This window comes from Pseudophryne corroboree, chromosome 1 (genome assembly GCF_028390025.1).
Source record: "Pseudophryne corroboree isolate aPseCor3 chromosome 1, aPseCor3.hap2, whole genome shotgun sequence".
Classification (NCBI taxonomy): domain Eukaryota; kingdom Metazoa; phylum Chordata; class Amphibia; order Anura; family Myobatrachidae; genus Pseudophryne; species Pseudophryne corroboree.
In genome coordinates, this window is record NC_086444.1 from 349624946 (window position 1) to 349650448 (window position 25503).

General features: G+C 46.5%; 1 protein-coding gene across 2 annotated transcripts in view; it reads right to left on the bottom strand.

Moving 5' to 3' along the window:
- The window catches only part of DGCR8 (DGCR8 microprocessor complex subunit), a 158750-nt gene that overhangs the window by 118203 nt on the left and 15044 nt on the right, over positions 1 to 25503 (bottom strand). For both annotated transcript variants that reach the window (XM_063964722.1, XM_063964723.1), the window contains 3 exons: positions 6479 to 7472; positions 6012 to 6171; positions 5580 to 5722 (listed from right to left, as the gene is read on the bottom strand). In XM_063964722.1, the coding sequence (XP_063820792.1) occupies positions 5580 to 5722; positions 6012 to 6171; positions 6479 to 7201 (1026 nt within the window). In that variant the 5' untranslated portion in view covers positions 7202 to 7472. The remainder of the gene's footprint in view (positions 1 to 5579; positions 5723 to 6011; positions 6172 to 6478; positions 7473 to 25503) is intronic.

Consider the following 25503-nt stretch of genomic DNA (forward strand, 5'->3'; position numbering starts at 1 on the left):
GAGAGAATCTGTTTTTCTGATGGCACTGGTACAATCCAAGTAGATCATTAATGCCCGGACTACGTCCAGCGACGCATCTCCCGCTGAAAGTCCCGATACCTGAAAAGCCGGGACTACAATTTCTTCTTTAAGGTTGGTATTTAGACATAAACCTTAGGAAGATACCCAGACCTAGTTCTAAGAACTGCTTTATCTGTATTAAAAAAAAAATATATATATTTAATCGTAATAGGAGAACGATATGACAGCGCTACTAAATCGGACACTCTTCTAGCTGATGCCATAGTCCGTAGAAAGAGAACTTTAGCTGTCAACCATTTAAGATACACTTTATTAAGTGGTTCAAATGGAGCAACTTGAAGGGCTTTCAGGACCAAATTTAAGTCCCAAGGCACTGTAGGAGTAACAAATGGAGGTTAAATGCGCAGCATTCCCTGGAAGAAAGTACGCACATCCTGTAAATTGGCAATTTTCTTTTGGAACCATACAGTCAATGCTGATACTTGTACTCTCAAGGAAACCACCTTCAAAACTTTATCCATTCCCGCCTGAAGGAAATCTAAGACCTAGAAATTTGGAAAGATTTCAAGTCCATATTTCTTCCACTGCACCAAGGAGTATAGGCCTGCCATATTCAGTGATAAATGCGAGCTGAGGAGGGTTTCTTTGCTCTGAGCATTGTTTGAATTACCTGCGAGAATCCTCTTGACTTCAGGATAGAGGTTTCAAGAGCCACGCCATCAACGATAGTCGATCCAGATGCCTGTGATAACAAGGACCCTGCATTAGTAGATCTGGACGTTGAGGAAGCAGAAGTGGAGCATCCATCGACATTGTCTGCAGATCTGTGTACCAATGCCTTCTGGGCCAAGCCGGAGCTATTAGAATCACGGCACCTTTTGCTTCTTTTATCTTCCTCACCACCCTGGATAGTAGGATGATCGGAGGAAACATGCGCCAGATGAAAGTCCCATTTCACTGACAGAGCGTCCCCCAAAGATCGCTCCGGGATCCTTTGTTCTTGACCCGTATAAGGGTACTTAGATCTCATGGTGTCCCGTCTGAACAACTATCTCTGGCAAACACCACTTGTCTACTAGAGTCTGAAAGACTTCCGGGTGTAGAGCCAATTTGCTTGCCTGAAAGGCGTGTCAACTGAGAAAGTCCGCTTCCCAATTTAGGACTCCCGCGACGAATACTGCGGACAATGCTGGAAGATGGAGTTCTGCCCATTTTAGTATGTGACTTACCCCTCCTTCATTGCTGTTTGACTGCGCGTTCTTCCATGATGGTTGAGGTATGCCACCGCCGTTACATTGTCCGAGCGGATCTGGACTGGTCTTCCTTGAAGAGTGTCCGTTGCCTGAATCAGTGCCATGTATATGGTGCAAAGTTCTAACAGATTTATTGGCAGGCGACTTTCTTCTGTGGTCCATTATGGTTCCAGTTCCAGGGACACTCTTCCGGACACTGCTCCCCAGCCCAGAAGACTGGCATCTGTTGTCAGGATCTCCCAATCTGATATCCAAAAGGGTCTCCCTTTGTCTAGATGGGAGGTTTGTAGCCGCCAGGCTAATGACTTTCTTACCTTGTGTGAAAGTACCATAGTCTGTTTCTTTATTGTCTGATGTATTCCATTCCATCTGGCCAGAATCAGATGCTGCAGATGTCTTGAGTGGAACTGTGCATACTCCACAATGTCGAATGTTGACACCATCAAACCCATCAGTCGCATCGCTGCGTGGATTGATATTGTTTGACTGTGTAACAACTACGGAGTCCTTGACTGTACCTTGGCTATCTTGTCCAGAGGTAAAAATATATTCTGCAGACTTATATCCAGTACAGCCCCCAAGACTCATCCGCTGACGGAACTAGAGACAATTTTGCCCAATTTATGAGCCATCCGTGCCTCTGCAGACATGTTATTGTCTGTTGGAGATGGTCCAAGAGCAATTCCTGTGATTGTGCTAGAATTAACAGGTCGTCGAGGTATGGAGAAAGTCATATCCCCTGCTTGCGAAGATAAGCTGCCATAACCACCATGATTTTGGTAAATACTCTGGGTGCCGTAGCAAACCCAAACAGTAATGCCTGGAACTGAAAATGCTGCTGGAGGATAGCAAACCTGATATATCACTGATGGGACAGTGCTATAGGAACATGTAGGTAAGCATCCTGAATATCCAGGGATACCATATAATCCCCTGGTTCCATGGCCAAACTTATGGAGCATAACATCTCCATGTGAAACCGTGGGACCCAAATGTATTTGTTCAGCATTTTGAGATTGAGAATTGGCCGGAATTACCCATTTTGCTTCTGAACCCAAAACAGGTTGGCGTAAAACTCCTGTCCCCATTGTGCAGGGGGTACTGGAATGATTACTCCTGACTGAAGCAATTTCTGAACTGCTTCTTGTTAAGCCCTGCCCTTCATCTCTACCCGAGACGGGCTGGTACAGAAGAACTTTCGAGGAGGTTGCTTCTTGAAGGAAAAAACATAACCTAGAGATACCACTTCTTGCACCCAGGCATCTGTTGTAGACTGCTGCCATATCTGTGCAAACTGAAGAAGTCGGCCCCCTACCATGGGGTCCCCCAGGAGGAGGCACGCACCATCAGGCTGATGGCTTATTCTTTAGTTTGGATGCTGGCGTTCTGGTAGCCCATTGCTTTTTCGCCTTACCAAATTTATTATATTGGGGCTGCTTACGATAACCTTTTCCTTGTGACCCAAAGGGCCGAAAAGCGGGACCCCTACGTTTGGGGTTATATGTGAAAGGAAATTTTACCTTTTTGGAGTCTGCTTCTGACTCCAGAATATCTGTCAATTCTTTACCAAACAGAATACTTCCCGTAAAAGGCAAAGATTCCAGAACCTTCTTAGATTCTGAATCAGCTTTCCATGTACGTAACCAAACTGCTCTGCGAGCAGCTATTGTTGAAGCGGATGCCCTGGAGGCGATAGTACCCATATCTAAGCTGCTTCTTCCAAGAATATTGCAGCCTGTTTTATATGAGCTATATAGGATTCTTGCTCCCTTGAAGGTGCTGAAAGACCGTCTTCCAGTACCTCTCTCCAGGCAGCAACTGCTTTTGCCATTCAAGCTGAAGCCGTGGCTGGCCTTATGACTGCCCCAGACAGAGAAAATATGGTTTTCAGAAAACCATCCACTCTTCTATCCGTGACACCATCCAATGACGTTGATGGCAAAGGCAATATAGATTTTCGCACTAATCGAATTACATGCGTATCTACTTTGGGAGCGATTTCCCATTTTAAACAGTCCCCAGCTGGAAAAGGATAATTGGAATCACATTTTTTGGGAATTCTATAGCCACGATTTTCATTAGCTGCTCTGACCCCGGAAACTCAGTCCTACCTACTTTGGGCCATTTAAATACAGCTGCCTGGCTTTTAACACAGACTCTGCTGAATCCTTTAAGGATAGAATGGCTTTTATTGCTCTAATTAACTCAGCTATATCCACTGAGCTGAGACCTTCTACCTGTTCTTCGTATGCCGAGGTAGAGTATATAGAGCTTTCATTATCCGATGAATCATCCTGTGTAACCTGTGAAGTTTACTTACACTTGGTTTTTCAGCTTGTCTCTTTGGAGAAGCTGGTGAGGGAAATGGTATGCCGTAGGTAGAGCGCTGCATGTATGGGTTATTAGTGTACCCCATTGCTAATAGCGAAGCTGTAGGAATTACCCGTTCAGCTACACTGGACAAGGTCTGTGCAAACATCGCCCAAGGTGGATCTATCTGTACCTGACGTTGAACAGGGATCTGCCTTGTAATCTGCTGAAACGCAAAACAATTTGCACAAACCATCCTGTACCAGATCCTGAGAGGATAATACAGTTTTGCAAAACAAACAAGATATGAGTGTTGGTGTTACTATGAGTGTACCCTCGTTACCTTTGCCGCTCTTAGACATGATATAGCACTTTAACTGTACTATACAATTTGTGACTGTAATCACTTTAACCTTCTAAAGTGATATCAATCTGACCCTACCCATGCACCAGCATTGAGGACCAGAAGAAGCAACTGACAAACATATATAAAGTCAGCAATCAAACTAGCAGTCAGTCACATGTTATATATTAATCATATGAGCACATAATCAACTACACATTGTAAAGTATGTAGGAGTACATATTACTGAATTCTGTTTTATACAGATCTTAAGAGTATTCAGACGCAATGCGAAGAAAACCACAGTAATGTACACTCATATGCAATAGGCACTTAAACTTAACTATTCATACTGACAAAGTAGATAGAAATTTAGTGCCGTACTCAGTAGAGTGGGATACAGGGAGACTCACATCACTTCCAAGATCGATCAATACGTTAGCGAACGCTGAGTGAATCCAGACGCTACTAGTGTACACTGCCGCTCCGGGAACTCTAAGTGGACACAGACGCACTGGTCGTACAGACGCCTGTACTACGTCCGGGTCTCCTCGCAGTAGCGTTTAGTGAACACAGACGCAGCAGCCTATGCTGCGACCAAGACCCTTCGTGGTAGCGTCTGAGACGGAAGTGAGGCAACAGTTCATGGCGGGAGACTCACGGAAACTGGTCATGAACTGAGGGGGGGGGGGGGGTGACCAGGAGAGCGTCTAACTCCCCACCACTGACATCAACCCTAGGGATCGCAGCCGCATACTAATCCTGGTGCCTTATGATACCTAAGGCCTAGCGCTGGAGCACCCGTGGTGGCAGCGCGTCAGCTACTGTTTGGTAGTCTCCTCCCAATACAGTGCGGCTGTGTCTGTATTCCCAGACTACGTGGAACCGATGCCTTACCCTCTCCCCGTGCTCCGGTCACAGCCTGGTAACGTCTGCTGGACCTGCTAGTATATCAGACACAGACGCCCGTCGAGACAGCACTGTACACATGGGTAAGCATTGTTGCGACCCGGCGGAGAGTTGTTGGAGCAACTCTTTCCAATATGCGTATAAGACGCTGTTAAGAAAGATCGCTCAAAACCATAGTAATACTATAAAAATAAAATAAGAAAGCTTACGGCTGCCAAGAACAGCAGCCTTCTGACCATGGTCCGGCTTCTGCCGCACCAAACAAAAAACTGGATTTGTCTGAGCCAGTGGGCGGGGATATATGGACGGGCCCGTTGGATCCTGGGAGGACTGAAAGCTTGTGATCGTTTGGTGCCAATCCGCTGTCGCTCCATCATATCCCATCCTGTGGACCCTGCCGGAGAAATTAGCGATATTGTCTAAAATATTGCCTACTGTGTATGCACCTTTAGGCTAAAGCATTAGCAGAGTCACCCATTGCCTTCAGGAGGCATATGCACTTAAAAAACAAACAGCTGCACATTTACAAAAATAAATCTAAAAAAAAACCCAAACACCCCACGATCATAAATAACGTGAAAACCCTGTTAAAAGTAATTGGCTGTGAACTTATTTTTCAAGCCCAGAAAGCATTCAGTGAAGAAGGTGCACTTAGGGAGAAAAGCAAATGTGTTTTGCCATTTAACACAAGTGACACAGTGAGAGGTGCAGGCAAGCAGCACACAGTCTCCTTGGGTACGTACTCTTATGCTTCCAGTTCCCAAGAAGTAAGGCCTGGACCAGGTGACCACTCTTGTTTCTCTATGTAAATAAACAGGAATGCCGGAGTTATGAAATGTCATTATCCAACCATCAGGTAAGGGTTCTGTAGGAGGGCGACCACGACCTTCATAGAATAAAAAATATAAAAAAAATAAGATCCCCACATGTAGCAAATATCTATTTAACACATCATTGAAATAATTAACTTATATTCTGGTTATTACTTCATGTCTTAATGTCAAATTAAACTGAAATATATAATTAATTTTAGCTATATCTTACATATTACACATTTGATTAGTTTTGGTCAAGGACAGGGCTGAGCCACTATTCTATGCATTAACACACTTAAGTATTTTTGCAGCCATAGCACACATACAACACTGGTACACAAAGAGCAAAACTTCCCTTACTTTTTAATACTGTTTTTATTTTGGTTATTATGGGTTGCACACTGGTGTCTCCATCAGAAGGGTGGTCACTTTCATGGTCATATGTTTCTTCCAGTTTTCTCTTCTTGGGTGTATGAAGACTTTCCTCCAGCAGTGCATCCACATCATTATCAAAGTCATCCTGCAAAATAAACTATCAGGCAAGCCCTCTCTACCGATAGGTGGGAGAGGTAAATTCCCCTTTACATTCAGCACAAGCATGTACCTCCAATCTGGAGCTAGAGAGGATGGCAAAAACAGGTCTACAATATGCAGTGACAACACAATACAAATAAACAATTAGTAATATACATTACACAGATCAGACAAGCGGTTAGGATGCATGAAAAAGCGTGACAATTCATTATAAAGGCAGTCTGTAAAGATGGCATGCTTAGAATTATTAGTAGGGGATGAAATGTTTTGTCAGCCTATACAAACGTACGTACCTCATAGTTGTACATCAGGGATTCCTCATCAATCTTATCACTCCGAGGAACAGATTCCGATGCAAACTCTGATCCGTCCTCGTCTATATCCATCACATTCTCAGTGAAATCCTCCAGATCATCGAGAACAGCATATTCCACTTTCTTTTCCTGATCAGTTTCCGCCTCCTCATTTCTTTTATTTGCAATTTCATTATTACCCACAATATTACCATTGCTACTATCAGCAAAAGGACAAACATGCAACTCTCCATTGACAATTTTATTGCTATCTATGGCTGTCTGAGCCTCTGACCCTGCTCCAGTGTACAAAACCTTTCTATCTTTGCTCCTGCAACTCTCTGTAAAACTTACACTAATTTTAACATCTTTAAGCAATTTGAGATCGGGAGTAAACCTCTTAACTGTTGGTGCATGGCGAGCTGTTCTGGGACTTTGGTCACATAGTAATGGATCTACCACTGAAAGATGACTCTTGTATGAAGACGACCCTTTAGTGAGTAGCTGTGCTCCGTAGTTTAGCTGCAGGTCCCCAGCTGGGGTTTGTGACTGTCCATCACCACCAGAGCCAACGTCCATTACCTCTGCGTCACTGGACGTTTGCAGGGGAGGTGGTGGAGGCTCTTCATTTGGCGGCAGAGGTGGGGGACAAGCAGGTGTGAATTCCATCTCTTTGCTTCCATGTTCGTCAGGGGGAGGGGCTACAAACTCACACTGCTCCATACTTAATACTAAGTTAGCACAACTAAAGACTAAAAGACTACACAAGAAGTACTTAACAAATAACTACTCTTAGTAGGTGACTGTCCAACAATGTGGATATAGCATATCTCAATTAGCAACACAGATGATTCAGTTAAGCTGACTACATTGCTCTTTTCATTAATGTAGACAGCCTTCAGAAATACTGTCTCTATTACTGGAAATCACAATGTATTCAGCTTAAGAAGAGCGCTAGGCAGACATTGTGGTGCTTTCCGGATTTTTTTTCTACCTGGAAAATAGAAAGACAAAGAAAGATAGGAAATAAACACAAAAACAAATTGTTAGGTATGCTATTCAAATTGCAGAAAAACACATAAAACCAGACAAAAGAAAGCAAAGATCTTTTAATTCTGTGAGAATAAAAAGTGCTTGTATTACATTTTTATGCATCATCCCAAAGTCATTTCAGGAGGGTACACTCTTTAGACCAGGGGTTCTCAAACTCGGTCCTCAGGACCCCACACAGTGCATGTTTTGCAGGTAACCCAGCAAATGCACAGGTGTATTAATTACTCACAGACACATTTTAAAAGGTCCACAGGTGGAGCTAATTATTTCACTTCCGATTCTGTGAGGAGATCTGCAAAACATGCACTGTGCGGGGTCCTGAGGAACGAGTTTGAGAACCTGTGCTTTAGACTAATAGGAAACATGCTGAATTTCTATTCTCCCTTAACTTAAAGGTGTGTACAACATCTAGGTCAGTGGTTCCCAAACTTGGTCCTCGAGTACCCCCAACAGTTCATGTTTTCCAGGTCTCCTCACAGGATTGCAAGTGAAATAAGAGGATTTTGGTACTTACCGATAAATCAATTTCTCTGAATCCTCTAGGGGACACTGGAGTCCTATACAGTAGGGGTGTGAAGCTTGCAACCGGAGGTGTGGCACAATCTAAAATTAGCATTGTCTGCACAGCCGGCTCCTCCGCCTTCACATCCCTTCTCCCTCAGTTTTGAAAATTGGATTGAGAGAATAGGACATGATATTATAGCACATGGCGAGGAACCGAACCGTACAACATATCAAACAGCATCCAAGAAACTCTTAACGAAAAACCAACGCTGTTTGTACGAAATGTTTGAACAAGAACTTTGAACACAGCAGGTTGACAGCACCGAGGCGGGCGTCCAGTGTCCCCTAGAGGATTCAGAGAAATGGATTTATCGGTAAGTACCAAAATCCTCTTTTCTCTTTCATCCACTAGGGGACACTGGAGTCCTATTAGGGGACGTCCCAAAGTTTTCCCCCAGGGAGGGAGTGCTGTCGGTGTCCTGCAAAACTAAACGTCCGAACTTAGATTCTCCGGACGCAAAAGTATCAAACTTGTAAAATTTTGCGAACGTGTGGGCTGAAGACCACGTCGCCGCTCTGCAAAGTTGAGTAGTGGAAGCACCCCTGGCAGCCGCCCACGAGGCACCCACTGATCGGGTAGTATGAGCACCCGTCTGAACCGGAACCTGTTTGCCACAGGAAATATAAGCTTGCCGAATGGCAAGTCTAATCCATCTAGACAAAGACTGCTTAGATGCCGGCCAACCCTTCTTTGGCCCATCATAAAGAACAAACAAATGGTCCGACTTTCTGAAAGACGACGTAACCTGTACGTATACCCGTAAAGCTCGGACAACATCCAATGACACGTCCTCATCAGTGAGACCCTGGAAGGATGGGACCACTATTGGCTGGTTTACGTGAAAACCCGAAACCACCTTCGGAAGGAAGTCTGCTCTTGTACGGAGTTCTGCACTATCCGCATGAAAAATGAAAAACAAAAGACACTCTTACAGGATAAGGCTCCCAAGCCAGCAACCCGCCTGTCCGAAGCCAAGGCAAGCGAAAATATGACCTTCCAAGAGATATTTTTATTTTATCTTTATTTATTTTTTAAATTGGTGATCTCAACAATTCCAAAACTAAATTTAAGTCCCATGGTGCAGCGGGGGGACGAAAAGGGGGTTGGATCCTCAGAACCCCCTGTAAAAAGGTTTGAACCTCTGACCAGGATGCTAACCACTGTTGAAATAGGATGGAGAGAGCCAAAATTTGAAACTTGAGAGAGCCTTAGACCGACCTGAAGGAAAAGTAGAAGTCTAAGTAGAAGTAGTAGTGGAAGTTCGTGGAATCCCACCCGCGTGCTGGACACCAGTCCATGTATCTCTCCAAATCCCATAGTAGTGCCTGGCTCTGACCGACGTCTTAGTAGTAATCATCTTAGGACTGGCCGTTGGTATCCGTCCGTGTCGTAAGATCCGAGTTTCCATAACTACGCCGTTAAACGTATGTCTGTGTTGGAAAGGTCCCAGAGATAGCAGGTCCCCTCTCTGAGGTAACCGCCAAGGATCTCCCGCTATTAACCCACACAGGTCTGAGTACCAACTCCTGTGGGTCCAACCTGGTGCGATAAGAATCGCCCACACCTGTTCTTGTTTCAACCTTTTCCCAAACCCTGTATGAGTGAGAAAGGTGGAAAAACGTAAAACCTCCTGTAACACCAAGGAAGTGTTAATGCATCCACTCCTTCTGCTGGATCTCTTGTCCTGGACACATATCTGGGCAGTTGATGGTTTTGCCGAGACGCCCCAGTCGACCTGAGGAAGACCTTATCTCCTCACCACCATATCGCAATTCCGTGGATGAAGGCAGCACTCCACCGGACGCACGTCCTGGCGACTGAAATAATCTGCTTCCCAGTGTTCCACACCTGGAATGAACACTGCCAAGAGGATGAGTTTTCGCCTTTTTGCCCACAACAAGATCTTTGTGGCTTCTTTTAACGCCATTCTGCGCCTAGTTCCTCCATGACCGTTCATGTATGCCGTCGTCGTGATATTGTACGACTGTATCTTTATGTGTTGACCCATGCCTAGGTCTTCGGCTAAGAGAAGCGCATTGTAAACTGTTCTTAGTACTAGAATGTTTATAGGTAGGCTGCTCACCAGTATTGTCCATCTGCCCTGAAACTGATGTTCTGCCAAGACGGCACCCCCACCTGTGAGAGTGGCGTCCATTGTCAGGATGCCCTAATCCCCAATGCTGAATCTGTTGCCTGCTGCGAGATTCCTGTGCAACGACCACCAATTCAAGGAGGTGCGTATGTGCGGTGGAAGTCGGATTCTTCGGTGTAGAAGCCCGTGTGACCCTGCTCCCTGAGCAATGAGGTTCAACTGGGGGATGAATTCTGTCGTAGTGTTGAGCTTCGAAAGACGATACCATCTTCCCGAGAAGTTGCCCACAGCGGGCCGTTCGTGACCTCAGTACCCGAGCCAGTAATCTCTGTAGGTCCTGGACCTTGTTCTCTGGTAGGAAAACTCTCTTTAAGACCGAGGAATTGAATCCGTTGAGTTGGCATGAGGTTGGATTTCTGGAAATTCACAAGCCACCCATGTTGAATGAGAAATTGATGAGATGTCTGAACATCCTTGACCAACTGTTCCCGAGAGTATGTCTCGATCCGTGGATCGTCAAGACAAGATATAAAGGTGACCCCTAAAAGTCTCAATCCTGCAACCATGATTGCCATGATCTTCGTAAGGATTCCTGGGTCTGATGATAGACTGGACAGCAAGGCCCTTGAATTGGTAGTGATCCTTCACCAGTGCGAACCCTAAGTAAGCCTGGTGAGGAGTCCCGATTGGGATATGCAGATCTGTATCCTTTAAGTCCATGGATACCATGAACTCGCCTGTTTCTAAGTCTGCAACGACCGACTGGATTGATTCCATCTCGAATCTGTAGACTCTTAGAACCTGGTTTAAAACCTTGAAAGTGAGTATCGGTCTGTGTCTGGCTTTGGCACAACAAAAAAAATTGGGATAGAAACCCGTACCTTTACGAGAGGCGCGAACTGGAACAATGACCTCTGACCGTAGCAAATTTTGAATTGCTGTCAGTAATGCCTCTGCTTTCTGAGTGCACCGAGGGAATCTAGTTTGCACCCTTTATCCAAAGTTCTGGTGGGGTTTTGGTCCAGATGTGCCGGAAACCTTCCAGACGTGCGCCCCCGAAGGGGGACCCCATGAGAGCTGGGAGGCCGCCTCGTCTCTGTCCTGTCAGCAGGTTTATCCTGCTTTCTGGTTGTTGTCTGTGAGCTGCCTCTACCTCTGCCTCCAAGGGCTTGTGAACCGAAACCTCTTGTTTGGGCTCGAAAGGACTGTAACATAAATGAATTAACATTTGTCCCGAATAACCTCTCCTAACCTGTGGAGTGGTTCTCGTAAAAGAAGTAGGTAGGAAAGTGGACTTCCCTGCCGTAATTTGTGAAATTAACTTGTCCAACTATGTACTGAAAAGCAGTTCACACCCAAAGGGGATGGATTCCACCGTCTTCTGACATTCTCTGAGCCATAAAATCCTTTAGGTAATATGGCCGATGCGGAGATGCGCGATGCCATTCTGCTAATATACTGTGAGGCGTGACACAAATACGAGCTGGATTCTCGAAAGTGTTCCGCCAGTTGGGTATTTCGTACAAGCTATTGTCCTCCTCAATAGCCTCTACAATACGTCCCGACCATGCTCCCATGGCCTCTGCTGCACCAGCTGCTACAAAAAATTGACTTTAAAGGTTGAGTCAACCCTACGATCTGAGCCATCCTTAAAAGCGGTTACATTAGGTATCGGTAAGATTGTCCTCCTTGACAAACTGCCTAAGGAAACATACCTACTGGTTTATCAGGTTGCTTCCAAGCCTCCTCCATTTGAGATCGGAGAGACTTAGGCATGGGAAACACAGTCGAACGCGGTTCTTTTGGGATTCGAATAATTCAAAATTCTCTGGCTCCTTAACTTTATCAACTTTAAAGTTTAGGATCACCGTTACCACGTCAATTAAGGAATCTATGTCCGAGATTGCCGTGTCTTCTTCCTGAAAATCGGTGTTTAGGTTTGATTCAATTATCTGTATCAATAATAAGACCTTCCTCCCTCTGACACTGGTACAATAGTTAGAGGTCTTTTAACCGTCTGTGGGAGGTATTTACTAGAGATGAGCGGGTTCGGTTTCTCTGAATCCGAACCCGCACGAACTTCATGTTTTTTTTCACGGGTCCGAGCGACTCGGATCTTCCCGCCTTGCTCGGTTAACCCGAGCGCGCCCGAACGTCATCATGACGCTGTCGGATTCTCGCGAGGCTCGGATTCTATCGCGAGACTCGGATTCTATATAAGGAGCCGCGCGTCGCCGCCATTTTCACACGTGCATTGAGATTGATAGTGAGAGGACGTGGCTGGCGTCCTCTCCATTTAGATTATAAGAGAGAGAGATTTACTGGAGCTTAGGACTAGGAGGAGTACTGTAGAAGTGTAGAGAGTGCAGAGAGTTTACTAGTGAGTGACCACCAGACAGTGCAGTTTATTTAATATATCCGTTCTCTGCCTGAAAAAAGCGATACACACAGTGACTCAGTCACATACCATATCTGTGTGCACTGCTCAGGCTCAGCCCAGTGTGCTGCATCATCTATATATATTATATATCTGTCTGACTGCTCAGCTCACACAGCTTATAATTGTGGGGGAGACTGGGGAGCACTGCAGTGCCAGTTATAGGTTATAGCAGGAGCCAGGAGTACATAATATTATATAGTGAGTGACCACCAGACAGTGCAGTTTATTTAATATATCCGTTCTCTGCCTGAAAAAAGCGATACACACAGTGACTCAGTCACATACCATATCTGTGTGCACTGCTCAGGCTCAGCCCAGTGTGCTGCATCATCTATATATATTATATATCTGTCTGACTGCTCACACAGCTTATAATTGTGGGGGAGACTGGGGAGCACTGCAGTGCCAGTTATAGGTTATAGCAGGAGCCAGGAGTACATAATATTATATTAAAATTAAACAGTGCACACTTTTGCTGCAGGAGTGCCACTGCCAGTGTGACTGACCAGTGACCTGACCACACTGACCACCAGTATAGTTAGTAGTATACTTATATTGTGATTGCCTGAAAAAGTTAAACACTCGTCGTGTGACTTCACTTGTGTGTTGTTGTTTTTTTTATTCTATAAAAATAAAACTCATTCTGCTGACAGACAGTGTCCAGCAGGTCCGTCATTATATAATATATAATATATACCTGTCCGGCTGCAGTAGTGATATATATATATTTTTTATATCATTTATCATCCAGTCGCAGCAGACACAGTACGGTAGTTCACGGCTGTGGCTACCTCTGTGTCTGCACTCGGCAGGCAGTCCGTCCATAATTGTATACCACCTAACCGTGGTTTTTTTTTCTTCTTTATACATACATACTACTACGACATCTCTTTATCAACCAGTCTATATTAGCAGCAGACACAGTACAGTACGGTAGTTCACGGCTGTGGCTACCTCTGTGTCTGCACTCGGCAGGCAGTCCGTCCATAATTGTATACCACCTAACCGTGGTTTTTTTTTCTTTCTTCTTTATACATACATAGTTACATAGACATCTCTTTATCAACCAGTCTATATTAGCAGCAGACACAGTACAGTACGGTAGTTCACGGCTGTGGCTACCTCTGTGTCTGCACTCGGCAGGCAGTCCGTCCATAATTGTATACCACCTAACCGTGGTTTTTTTTTCTTTCTTCTTTATACATACATAGTTACATAGACATCTCTTTATCAACCAGTCTATATTAGCAGCAGACACAGTACAGTACGGTAGTTCACGGCTGTGGCTACCTCTGTGTCTGCACTCGGCAGGCAGTCCGTCCATAATTGTATACCACCTAACCGTGGTTTTTTTTTCTTCTTTATACATACATACTACTACGACATCTCTTTATCAACCAGTCTATATTAGCAGCAGACACAGTACAGTACGGTAGTTCACGGCTGTGGCTACCTCTGTGTCTGCACTCGGCAGGCAGTCCGTCCATAATTGTATACCACCTAACCGTGGTTTTTTTTTTCTTTCTTCTTTATACATACATAGTTACATAGACATCTCTTTATCAACCAGTCTATATTAGCAGCAGACACAGTACAGTACGGTAGTTCACGGCTGTGGCTACCTCTGTGTCTGCACTCGGCAGGCAGTCCGTCCATAATTGTATACCACCTAACCGTGGTTTTTTTTTCTTTCTTCTTTATACATACATAGTTACATAGACATCTCTTTATCAACCAGTCTATATTAGCAGCAGACACAGTACAGTACGGTAGTTCACGGCTGTGGCTACCTCTGTGTCTGCACTCGGCAGGCAGTCCATAATTGTATACTAGTATCCATCTCCATTGTTTACCTGAGGTGCCTTTTAGTTGTGCCTATTAAAATATGGAGAACAAAAATGTTGAGGTTCCAAAATTAGGGAAAGATCAAGATCCACTTCCACCTCGTGCTGAAGCTGCTGCCACTAGTCATGGCCGAGACGATGAAATGCCAGCAACGTCGTCTGCCAAGGCCGATGCCCAATGTCATAGTACAGAGCATGTCAAATCCAAAACACCAAATATCAGAAAAAAAAGGACTCCAAAACCTAAAATAAAATTGTCGGAGGAGAAGCGTAAACTTGCCAATATGCCATTTACGACACGGAGTGGCAAGGAACGGCTGAGGCCCTGGCCTATGTTCATGGCTAGTGGTTCAGCTTCACATGAGGATGGAAGCACTCAGCCTCTCGCTAGAAAAATGAAAAGACTCAAGCTGGCAAAAGCAGCACAGCAAAGAACTGTGCATTCTTCGAAATCCCAAATCCACAAGGAGAGTCCAATTGTGTCGGTTGCGATGCCTGACCTTCCCAACACTGGACGTGAAGAGCATGCGCCTTCCACCATTTGCACGCCCCCTGCAAGTGCTGGAAGGAGCACCCGCAGTCCAGTTCCTGATAGTCAGATTGAAGATGTCAGTGTTGAAGTACACCAGGATGAGGAGGATATGGGTGTTGCTGGCGCTGGGGAGGAAATTGACCAGGAGGATTCTGATGGTGAGGTGGTTTGTTTAAGTCAGGCACCCGGGGAGACACCTGTTGTCCGTGGGAGGAATATGGCCGTTGACATGCCAGGTGAAAATACCAAAAAAATCAGCTCTTCGGTGTGGAGGTATTTCACCAGAAATGCGGACAACAGGTGTCAAGCCGTGTGTTGCCTTTGTCAAGCTGTAATAAGTAGGGGTAAGGACGTTAACCACCTCGGAACATCCTCCCTTATACGTCACCTGCAGCGCATTCATAATAAGTCAGTGACAAGTTCAAAAACTTTGGGTGACAGCGGAAGCAGTCCACTGACCAGTAAATCCCTTCCTCTTGTAACCAAGCTCACGCAAACCACCCCACCAACTCCCTCAGTGTCAATTTCCTCCTTCCCCAGGAATGCCAATAGTCCTGCAGGCCATGTCACTGGCAATTCTGACGAGTCCTCTCCTACCTGGGATTCCTCCGATGCATCCTTGCGTGTAACGCCTACTGCTGCTGGCGCTGCTGTTGTTGCCGCTGGGAGTCGATGGTCACAACTAAAAGGCAACTAAAAGGCACCTCAGGTAAACAATGGAGATGGATACTAGTATACAATTATGGACTGCCTGCCGAGTGCAGACACAGAGGTAGCCACAGCCGTGAACTACCGTACTGTACTGTGTCTGCTGCTAATATAGACTGGTTGATAAAGAGATGTCTATGTAACTATGTATGTATAAAGAAGAAAGAAAAAAAGTCGTAAGCCCACTTGTACTACTTCCAGTAAGCAATTGACTGTTCAACAGTCCTTTGCGAGGAAGATGAAATATCACAGCAGTCATCCTACTGCAAAGCGGATAACTGAGGCCTTGGCATCCTGGGTGGTGAGAAACGTGGTTCCGGTATCCATCATTACTGCAGAGCCAACTAGAGACTTGTTGGAGGTACTGTGTCCCCGGTACCAAATACCATCTAGGTTCCATTTCTCTAGGCAGGCGATACCGAAAATGTACACAGACCTCAGAAAAAGAGTCACCAGTGTCCTAAAAAATGCAGCTGTACCCAATGTCCACTTAACCACGGACATGTGGACAAGTGGAGCAGGGCAGGGTCAGGACTATATGACTGTGACAGCCCACTGGGTAGATGTATGGACTCCCGCCGCAAGAACAGCAGCGGCGGCACCAGTAGCAGCATCTCGCAAACGCCAACTCTTTCCTAGGCAGGCTACGCTTTGTATCACCGGTTTCCAGAATACGCACACAGCTGAAAACCTCTTACGGCAACTGAGGAAGATCATCGCGGAATGGCTTACCCCAATTGGACTCTTCTGTGGATTTGTGGCATCGGACAACGCCAGCAATATTGTGTGTGCATTAAATATGGGCAAATTCCAGCACGTCCCATGTTTTGCACATACCTTGAATTTGGTGGTGCAGAATTTTTTAAAAAACGACAGGGGCGTGCAAGAGATGCTGTCGGTGGCCAGAAGAATTGCGGGACACTTTCGGCGTACAGGCACCACGTACAGAAGACTGGAGCACCACCAAAAACTACTGAACCTGCCCTGCCATCATCTGAAGCAAGAAGTGGTAACGAGGTGGAATTCAACCCTCTATATCAGGCCTGGCCAACCTGTGGCTCTCCAGATGTTGTGAAACTACACATCCCAGCATGCCCTGCCACAGTTTTAGCATTCCCTAATAGCAAAACTGTGGCAAAGCATGATGGGACTTGTAGTTTTACAACAGCTGGAGAGCCACAGGTTGGCCAGGCCTGCTCTATATGCTTCAGAGGTTGGAGGAGCAGCAAAAGGCCATTCAAGCCTATACAATTGAGCACGATATAGTAGGTGGAATGCACCGGTCTCAAGCGCAGTGGAGAATGATTTCAACGTTGTGCAAGGTTCTGATGCCCTTTGAACTTGCCACACGTGAAGTCAGTTCAGACACTGCCAGCCTGAGTCAGGTCATTCCCCTCATCAGGCTTTTGCAGAAGAAGCTGGAGACATTGAAGGAGGAGCTAACACGGAGCGATTCCGCTAGGCATGTGGGACTTGTGGATGGAGCCCTTAATTCGCTTAACAAGGATTCACGGGTGGTCAATCTGTTGAAATCAGAGCACTACATTTTGGCCACCGTGCTCGATCCTAGATTTAAAGCCTACCTTGGATCTCTCTTTCCGGCAGACACAAGTCTGCTGGGGTTGAAAGACCTGCTGGTGACAAAATTGTCAAGTCAAGCGGGACGCGACCTGTCAACATCTCCTCCTTCACATTCTCCCGCAACTGGGGGTGCGAGGAAAAGGCTCAGAATTCCGAGCCCACCCGCTGGCGGTGATGCAGGGCAGTCTGGAGCGACTGCTGATGCTGACATCTGGTCCGGACTGAAGGACCTGACAACGATTACGGACATGTCGTCTACTGTCACTGCATATGATTCTCTCAACATTGATAGAATGGTGGAGGATTATATGAGTGACCGCATCCAAGTAGGCACGTCACACAGTCCGTACTTATACTGGCAGGAAAAAGAGGCAATTTGGAGGCCCTTGCACAAACTGGCTTTATTCTACCTAAGTTGCCCTCCCACAAGTGTGTACTCCGAAAGAGTGTTTAGTGCCGCCGCTCACCTTGTCAGCAATCGGCGTACGAGGTTACATCCAGAAAATGTGGAGAAGATGATGTTCATTAAAATGAATTATAATCAATTCCTCCGCGGAGACATTGACCAGCAGCAATTGCCTCCACAAAGTACACAGGGAGCTGAGATGGTGGATTCCAGTGGGGACGAATTGATAATCTGTGAGGAGGGGGATGTACACGGTGATATATCGGAGGGTGAAGATGAGGTGGACATCTTGCCTCTGTAGAGCCAGTTTGTGCAAGGAGAGATTAATTGCTTCTTTTTTGGGGGGGGTCCAAACCAACCCGTCATATCAGTCACAGTCGTGTGGCAGACCCTGTCACTGAAATGATGGGTTGGTTAAAGTGTGCATGTCCTGTTTTGTTTATACAACATAAGGGTGGGTGGGAGGGCCCAAGGACAATTCCATCTTGCACCTCTTTTTTCTTTTCTTTTTCTTTGCATCATGTGCTGATTGGGGAGGGTTTTTTGGAAGGGACATCCTGCGTGACACTGCAGTGCCACTCCTAAATGGGCCCGGTGTTTGTGTCGGCCACTAGGGTCGCTAATCTTACTCACACAGTCAGCTACCTCATTGCGCCTCTTTTTTTCTTTGCGTCATGTGCTGTTTGGGGAGGGTTTTTTGGAAGGGACATCCTGCGTGACACTGCAGTGCCACTCCTAGATGGGCCCGGTGTTTGTGTCGGCCACTAGGGTCGCTTATCTTACTCACACAGCGACCTCGGTGCAAATTTTAGGACTAAAAATTATATTGTGAGGTGTGAGGTATTCAGAATAGACTGAAAAGGAGTGTAAATTATGGTTTTTGAGGTTAATAATACTTTGGGATCAAAATGACCCCCAAATTCTATGATTTAAGCTGTTTTTTAGTGTTTTTTGAAAAAAAACACCCGAATCCAAAACACACCCGAATCCGACAAAAAAAATTCGGTGAGGTTTTGCCAAAACGCGTTCGAACCCAAAACACGGCCGCGGAACCGAACCCAAAACCAAAACCCGAAAAATTTCAGGCGCTCATCTCTAGTATTTACTTGATGAGGATGCTTTCATGGTTTTTTTTTTTTTTTTCTAAATCTCGCAGCCCTTTCCTAGTGCTGCATGCGTGATTTCGCCATCTACTTGGAGATTCTATCTGCCAAGTCGTTTTGCCATGACCTATGCGGAGTCGCACACCCCGGAGCTGCCATATAAACATAATCTTTTGACATGTTAGTTAAAAACCCTTTACCAGGGTACTTCACAGCACTTTCACCCTTTTAACTAGGAAGAGAAAGGCTGTGAGCGATGACGGAAGCAAGGCTATCGGATCCGGCTGGAATTACTGTTCTCTTCTTTATCTAGAATCCAGAACAGGACAAATATATATATATATATTATATTATATATATATATATATATATATATATATATATATATATATATATATATATATATATATATATATATATATATATATATATGGAAAATAAAAAAAAAATATTAAACCACCAGACGACATGCAACCTCCACCCTTAACTGTAACTCAGCTACGATGGTAGAGTTGTTTTAATACCAGCCGACTCTGATGGGGCTGTCCAACATGCTTCCGGGATATTTTAAACAGGATCTTTTCATAGAAGTCCTTTGAAAATATAAATATTTGTAGTCAGAATTATTTCTCAGGAGATCCTCTATACCAACTTACACCAGCAGAGGGAGCCCTCTCTATAATGTAATGTTCTGGTGTCAATCTTATGTGATGACCTGAAATAGTGGGAGGGCTAAGCCCTGCCCCTTAGATCGGCGCCTATCTGTTAATCAAGATGGCCGCCACTGAAAGTTTATGGATAGATCATTAAGTTTTACACATATCCCATAAAATTGTCTGAGGTGGTGCTTGAACGTGCTCTTCTCCCTTATGCAAAAGTACTGCCGGACGCACATGCTGCCGCGCAGTTGAAAATGATCTCCCCGCCGCCGCATATTAGAGGCGGCTCTGCCGGCCAGGAAGTGATACTCTGCAGCAACAGTAGCCGGGGTATGTTGCTGGTCACTGTGCGGCATAGTGCTCTGGTCTCCGCTCTGCGCAACATCCCCCACTGTGATCCTACCCTGCCCATCCGCGGCTGAAGAACTGCAGCAGCCTGGCAGTGAGCGCGCTGCGGGACCTCTCTCCTCCGGTCCCACAGCGAAGAACGATTCTGGCGGGAGGGAGGGGGGAAAGGCAAGGTGCGGGAAGGCTTGCCGGACTCCACAGAGTGTCAGCCTCTTAATGCGGCTTCTCCTGCCGACGTGCGCTACGGGACTTCACTCGGACCCTTAGTGGCGCTGTGTCTCTATCTGATGCCTTCAGTCAGCATTAGTACACGGGGGGGAGGGGGGGGGCCTAAGCTACCAAGTAAACTAGGGCCCTCAAACCACCAGTACTCACTGTACTCCGATCTGATGAGGATCTCCTGTCGGGAGATGCAGGTCCCTTCTCAAGGGATCTTTGTCTCCTGAAACACCACTGGCTTTGTCTCCCTTTTCATAGGGAGCCGCATCCATTATTAAACAGTTTTCTGATTCCTGTCGAGAGATGCAGGTCCCTTCAATAGGGATCTTTGTCTCTCACAAATCCATGGCTTTTGTCTCCCTTTTCATTAAGGTGACGCAGCCCTTCAAGAAAAAATAAGAATTTATAGTCCACTACGGACTATGAGAAATAGAATTATCGGTAAGTAAATTCTTATTTTCTCTAACGTCCTAGTGGATGCTGGGGACTCCGAAAGGACCATGGGGATTATACCAAAGCTCCCAAACGGGCGGGAGAGTGCGGATGACTCTGCAGCACCGAATGAGAGAACTCCAGGTCCTCCTCAGCCAGGGTATCAAATTTGTAGAATTTTGCAAACGTATTTGCCCCTGACCAAGTAGCTGCTCGGCAAAGTTGTAAAGCGGAGACCCCTCGGGCAGCCGCCCAAGATGAGCCCACTTTCCGTGTGGAATGGGCTTTTACAGATTTTGGCTGTGGCAGGCCTGCCACAGAATGTGCAAGCTGAATTGTACTACAAATCCAACGAGCAATCGTCTGCTTAGAAGCAGGGGCACCCAGCTTGTTGGGTGCATACAGGATAAACAGCGAGTCAGATTTTCTGACTCCAGCCGTCCTGGAAACATATTTTCAGGGCCCTGACTACGTCCAGCAACTTGGAATCCTCCAAGTCCCTAGTAGCCGCAGGCACCACAATAGGCTGGTTTAAGTGAAATGCTGAAACCACCTTAGGGAGAAATTGAGGACGAGTCCTCAATTCTGCCCTGTCCGTATGAAAAATTAGGTAAGGGCTTTTATAGGATAAAGCCGCCAATTCTGATACACGCCTGGCTGAAGCCAGGGCTAACAGCATTACCACTTTCCATGTGAGATATTTTAAATCCACAGTGGTGAGTGGTTCAAACCAATGTGATTTTAGGAATCCCAAAACTACCTTGAGATCCCAAGGTGCCACTGGAGGCACAAAAGGAGGCTGTATATGCAGTACCCCCTTGACAAACGTCTGAACTTCAGGAACTGAAGCTAGTTCTTTTTGGAAGAATATCGACAGGGCCGAAATTTGAACCTTAATGGACCCTAATTTGAGGCCCATAGACAGTCCTGTTTGCAGGAAATGCAGGAATCGACCCAGTTGAAATTCCTCTGTAGGGGCCTTCCTGGCCTCACACCACGCAACATATTTACGCCAAATACGGTGATAATGTTGCACAGTTACATCCTTCCTGGCTTTGATCAGGGTAGGGATAACTTCATCCGGAATGCCTTTTTCCTTCAGGATCCGGCGTTCAACCGCCATGCCGTCAAACGCAGCCGCGTTAAGTCTTGGAACAGACATGGTCCCTGCTGGAGCAGGTCCTTTCTGAGAGGTAGAGGCCACGGGTCTTCCGTGAGCATCTCTTGAATTTCCGGGTACCAAGTCCTTCTTGGCCAATCCGGAGCCACGAGTATAGTCTTTACACCTCTCCTTCTTATGATTCTCAGTACCTTGGGTATGAGAGGCAGAGGAGGGAACACATATACTGACTGGTACACCCACGGTGTTACCAGAGCGTCCACAGCTATTGCCTGAGGGTCCCTTGACCTGGCGCAATATCAGTCCAGTTTTTTGTTGAGGCGGGACGCCCTCATGTCCACCTTTGGTTTTTCCCAACGGTTCACAATCATGTGGAAGACTTCTGGGTGAAGTCCCCACTCCCCCGGGTGAAGATCGTGTCTGCTGAGGAAGTCTGCTTCCCAGTTGTCCACTCCCGGAATGAACACTGCTGACAGTGCTATCACATGATTTTCCGCCCAGCGAAGAATCCTTGCAACTTCCGTCATTGCCCTCCTGCTTCTTGTGCCGCCCTGTCTGTTTACGTGGGCGACTGCCGTGATGTTGTCCGACTGGATCAACACCGGCTGACCCTGAAGCAGAGGCCTTGCCTGACTTAGGGCATTGTAAATGGCCCTTAGTTCCAGGATATTTATGTGAAGTGACGTTTCCATGCTTGACCACAAGCCCTGGAAATTTTTTCCCTGTGTGACTGCTCCCCAGCCTCTCAGGCTGGCATCCGTGGTCACCAGGACCCTATCCTGAATGCCGAATCTGCGGCCCTCTAGGAGATGAGCACTCTGTAACCACCACAGGAGAGACACCCTTGTCCTTGGAGACAGGGTTATCCGCTGATGCATTTGAAGATGCGATCCGGACCATTTGTCCAGCAGATCCCACTGAAAAGTTCTTGCGTGGAATCTGCCGAATGGAATCGCTTCGTAAGAAGCCACCATCTTTCCCATGACCCTTGTGCATTGATGCACTGACACTTGGCCTGGTCTTAGGAGGTTCCTGACTAGGTCGGATAACTCCCTGGCTTTCTCCTCCGGGAGAAACACCTTTTTCTGTACTGTGTCCAGAATCATCCCTAGGAACAGCAGACGTGTCGTCGGAATCAGCTGCGATTTTGGAATATTTAGAATCCATCCGTGCTGTCGTAGTACTACTTGAGATAGTGCTACTCCGACCTCTAACTGTTCTCTGGACCTTGCCCTTATCAGGAGATCGTCCAAGTAAGGGATAATTAAGACGCCTTTTCTTCGAAGAATCATCATCATTTCGGCCATTACCTTGGTAAAGACCCGGGGTGCCGTGGACAATCCAAACGGCAGCGTCTGAAACTGACAGTGACAGTTCTGTACCACAAACCTGAGGTACCCTTGGTGAGAAGGGCAAATTGGGACATAGAGGTAAGCATCCTTGATGTCCAGAGACACCATATAGTCCCCTTCTTCCAGGTTCGCTATCACTGCTCTGAGTGACTCCATCTTGAACTTGAACCTTTTTATGTAAGTGTTCAAGGATTTCAGATTTAAAATGGGTCTCACCGAGCCGTCCGGCTTCGGTACCACAAACAGCGTGGAATAATACCCCTTTCCCTGTTGTAGGAGGGGTACCTTGATTAGCACCTGCTGGGAATACAGCTTGTGAATGGCTTCCAATACCGCCTCCCTGTCGGGGGGAGACGTTGGTAAAGCAGACTTCAGGAACCGGCGAGGGGGAGACGTCTCGAATTCCAATTTGTACCCCTGAGATACTACCTGCAGGATCCAGGGGTCCACTTGCGAGTGAGCCCACTGCGCGCTGAAATTCTTGAGACGGGCCCCCACCGTGCCCGAGTCCGCTTGTAAGGCCCCAGCGTCATGCTGAGGACTTGGCAGAAGCGGGGGAGGGCTTCTGTTCGTGGGAAGAGGCTGTCTGCTGCAGAGTTTTTCCCCTTCCTCTGCCCCGAGGCAGATATGAGTGGCCTTTTGCCCGCTTGCCCTTATGGGGACGAAAGGACTGAGCCTGAAAAGACGGTATCTTTTTCTGCTGAGAGGTGACCTGGGGTAAAAAGGTGGATTTCCCAGCCGTTGCCGTGGCCACCAGGTCCGATAGACCGACCCCAAATAACTCCTCCCCTTTATACGGCAATACTTCCATATGCCGTTTGGAATCCGCATCACCTGACCACTGTCGCGTCCATAACCCTCTTCTGGCAGAAATGGACATCGCACTTACTCTTGATGCCAGAGTGCAAATATCCCTCTGTGCATCTCGCATATATAGAAATGCATCCTTTAAATGCTCTATAGTCAATAATATATTGTCCCTGTCCAGGGTATCAATATTTTCAGTCAGGGAATCCGACCAAGCCACCCCAGCACTGCACATCCAGGCTGAGGCGATTGCTGGTCGCAGTATAATACCAGTATGTGTGTATATACTTTTTAGGATATTTTCCAGCTTCCTATCAGCTGGTTCCTTGAGGGCGGCCGTATCAGGAGACTGTAACGCCACTTGTTTTGATAAGCGTGTGAGCGCCTTATCTACCCTAGGGGGTGTTTCCCAACGTGCCCTAACCTCTGGCGGGAAAGGGTATAATGGCAATAATTTTTTAGAAATTAGCAGTTTTTTTATCGGGGGAAACCCACGCTTCATCACACACCTCATTTAATTCATCTGATTCAGGAAAAACTACGGGTAGTTTTTTCACACCCCACATAATACCCTTTTTTGTGATACTTGTAGTATCAGAAATGTTCAAAACCTCCTTCATTGCCGTGATCATGTAACGTGTGGCCCTACTGGAAAATACGTTTGTTTCCTCACCGTCGACACTGGAGTCAGTGTCCGTGTCAGTGTCTGTATCGACCTGAGGTAACGGGCGTTTTAGAGCCCCTGACGGTGTTTGAGACGCCTGTACAGGTATTAACTGATTTGCCGGCTGTCTCATGTCGTCAACAGTCTTTTGTAAAGTGCTGACACTATCACGTAATTCTTTCCATAAGACCATCCAGTCAGGTGTCGACTCCCTAGGGGGTGACATCACTAACACAGGCAATTGCTCCGCCTCCACACCATTTTCCTCCTCATACATGTCGACACAACGTACCGACACACAGCACACACACAGGGAATGCTCTGACAGAGGACAGGACCCCACTAGCCCTTTGGGGAGACAGAGGGAGAGTTTGCCAGCACACACCAGAGCGCTATATATATATATATATATATATATATATATATATATATATATATATATATATATATATATATATATATATATATAGATAACCTTATATAAGTGTTTTTCCCTGATATAGCTGCAATATATATTTATCTGCCAAATTAGTGCCCCCCCTCTCTTGTTTATCCCTGTTTCTGTAGTTCAGGACTGCAGGGGAGAGTCAGGGAGCCTTCCTCCAACGGAGCTGTGAGGAAAAAATGGCGCCAGTGTGTTGAGGAGAAAGGCTCCGCCCCCTTTTCGGTAGCCTTTCTCCCGCTTTTTTATGGAAAAATTGGCAGGGGTTAAATGCATCCATATAGCCCAGGAGCTATATGTGATGTATTTTTTGCCCAAAAAGGTGTTTTTATTGCGTCTCAGGGCGCCCCCCCCCAGCGCCCTGCACCCTCAGTGACCGGAGTGTGAAGTGTGCTGAGAGCAATGGCGCACAGCTGCGGTGCTGTGCGCTACCTTATTGAAGACAGGACGTCTTCTGCCGCCGATTTTCCGGACCTCTTCAGTCTTCTGGCTCTGTAAGGGGGACGGCGGCGCGGCTCTGGGACCCATCCATGGCTGGGCCTGTGATCGTCCCTCTGGAGCTAATGTCCAGTAGCCTAAGAAGCCCAATCCACTCTGCACGCAGGTGAGTTCGCTTCTTCTCCCCTTAGTCCCTCGGTGCAGTGAGCCTGTTGCCAGC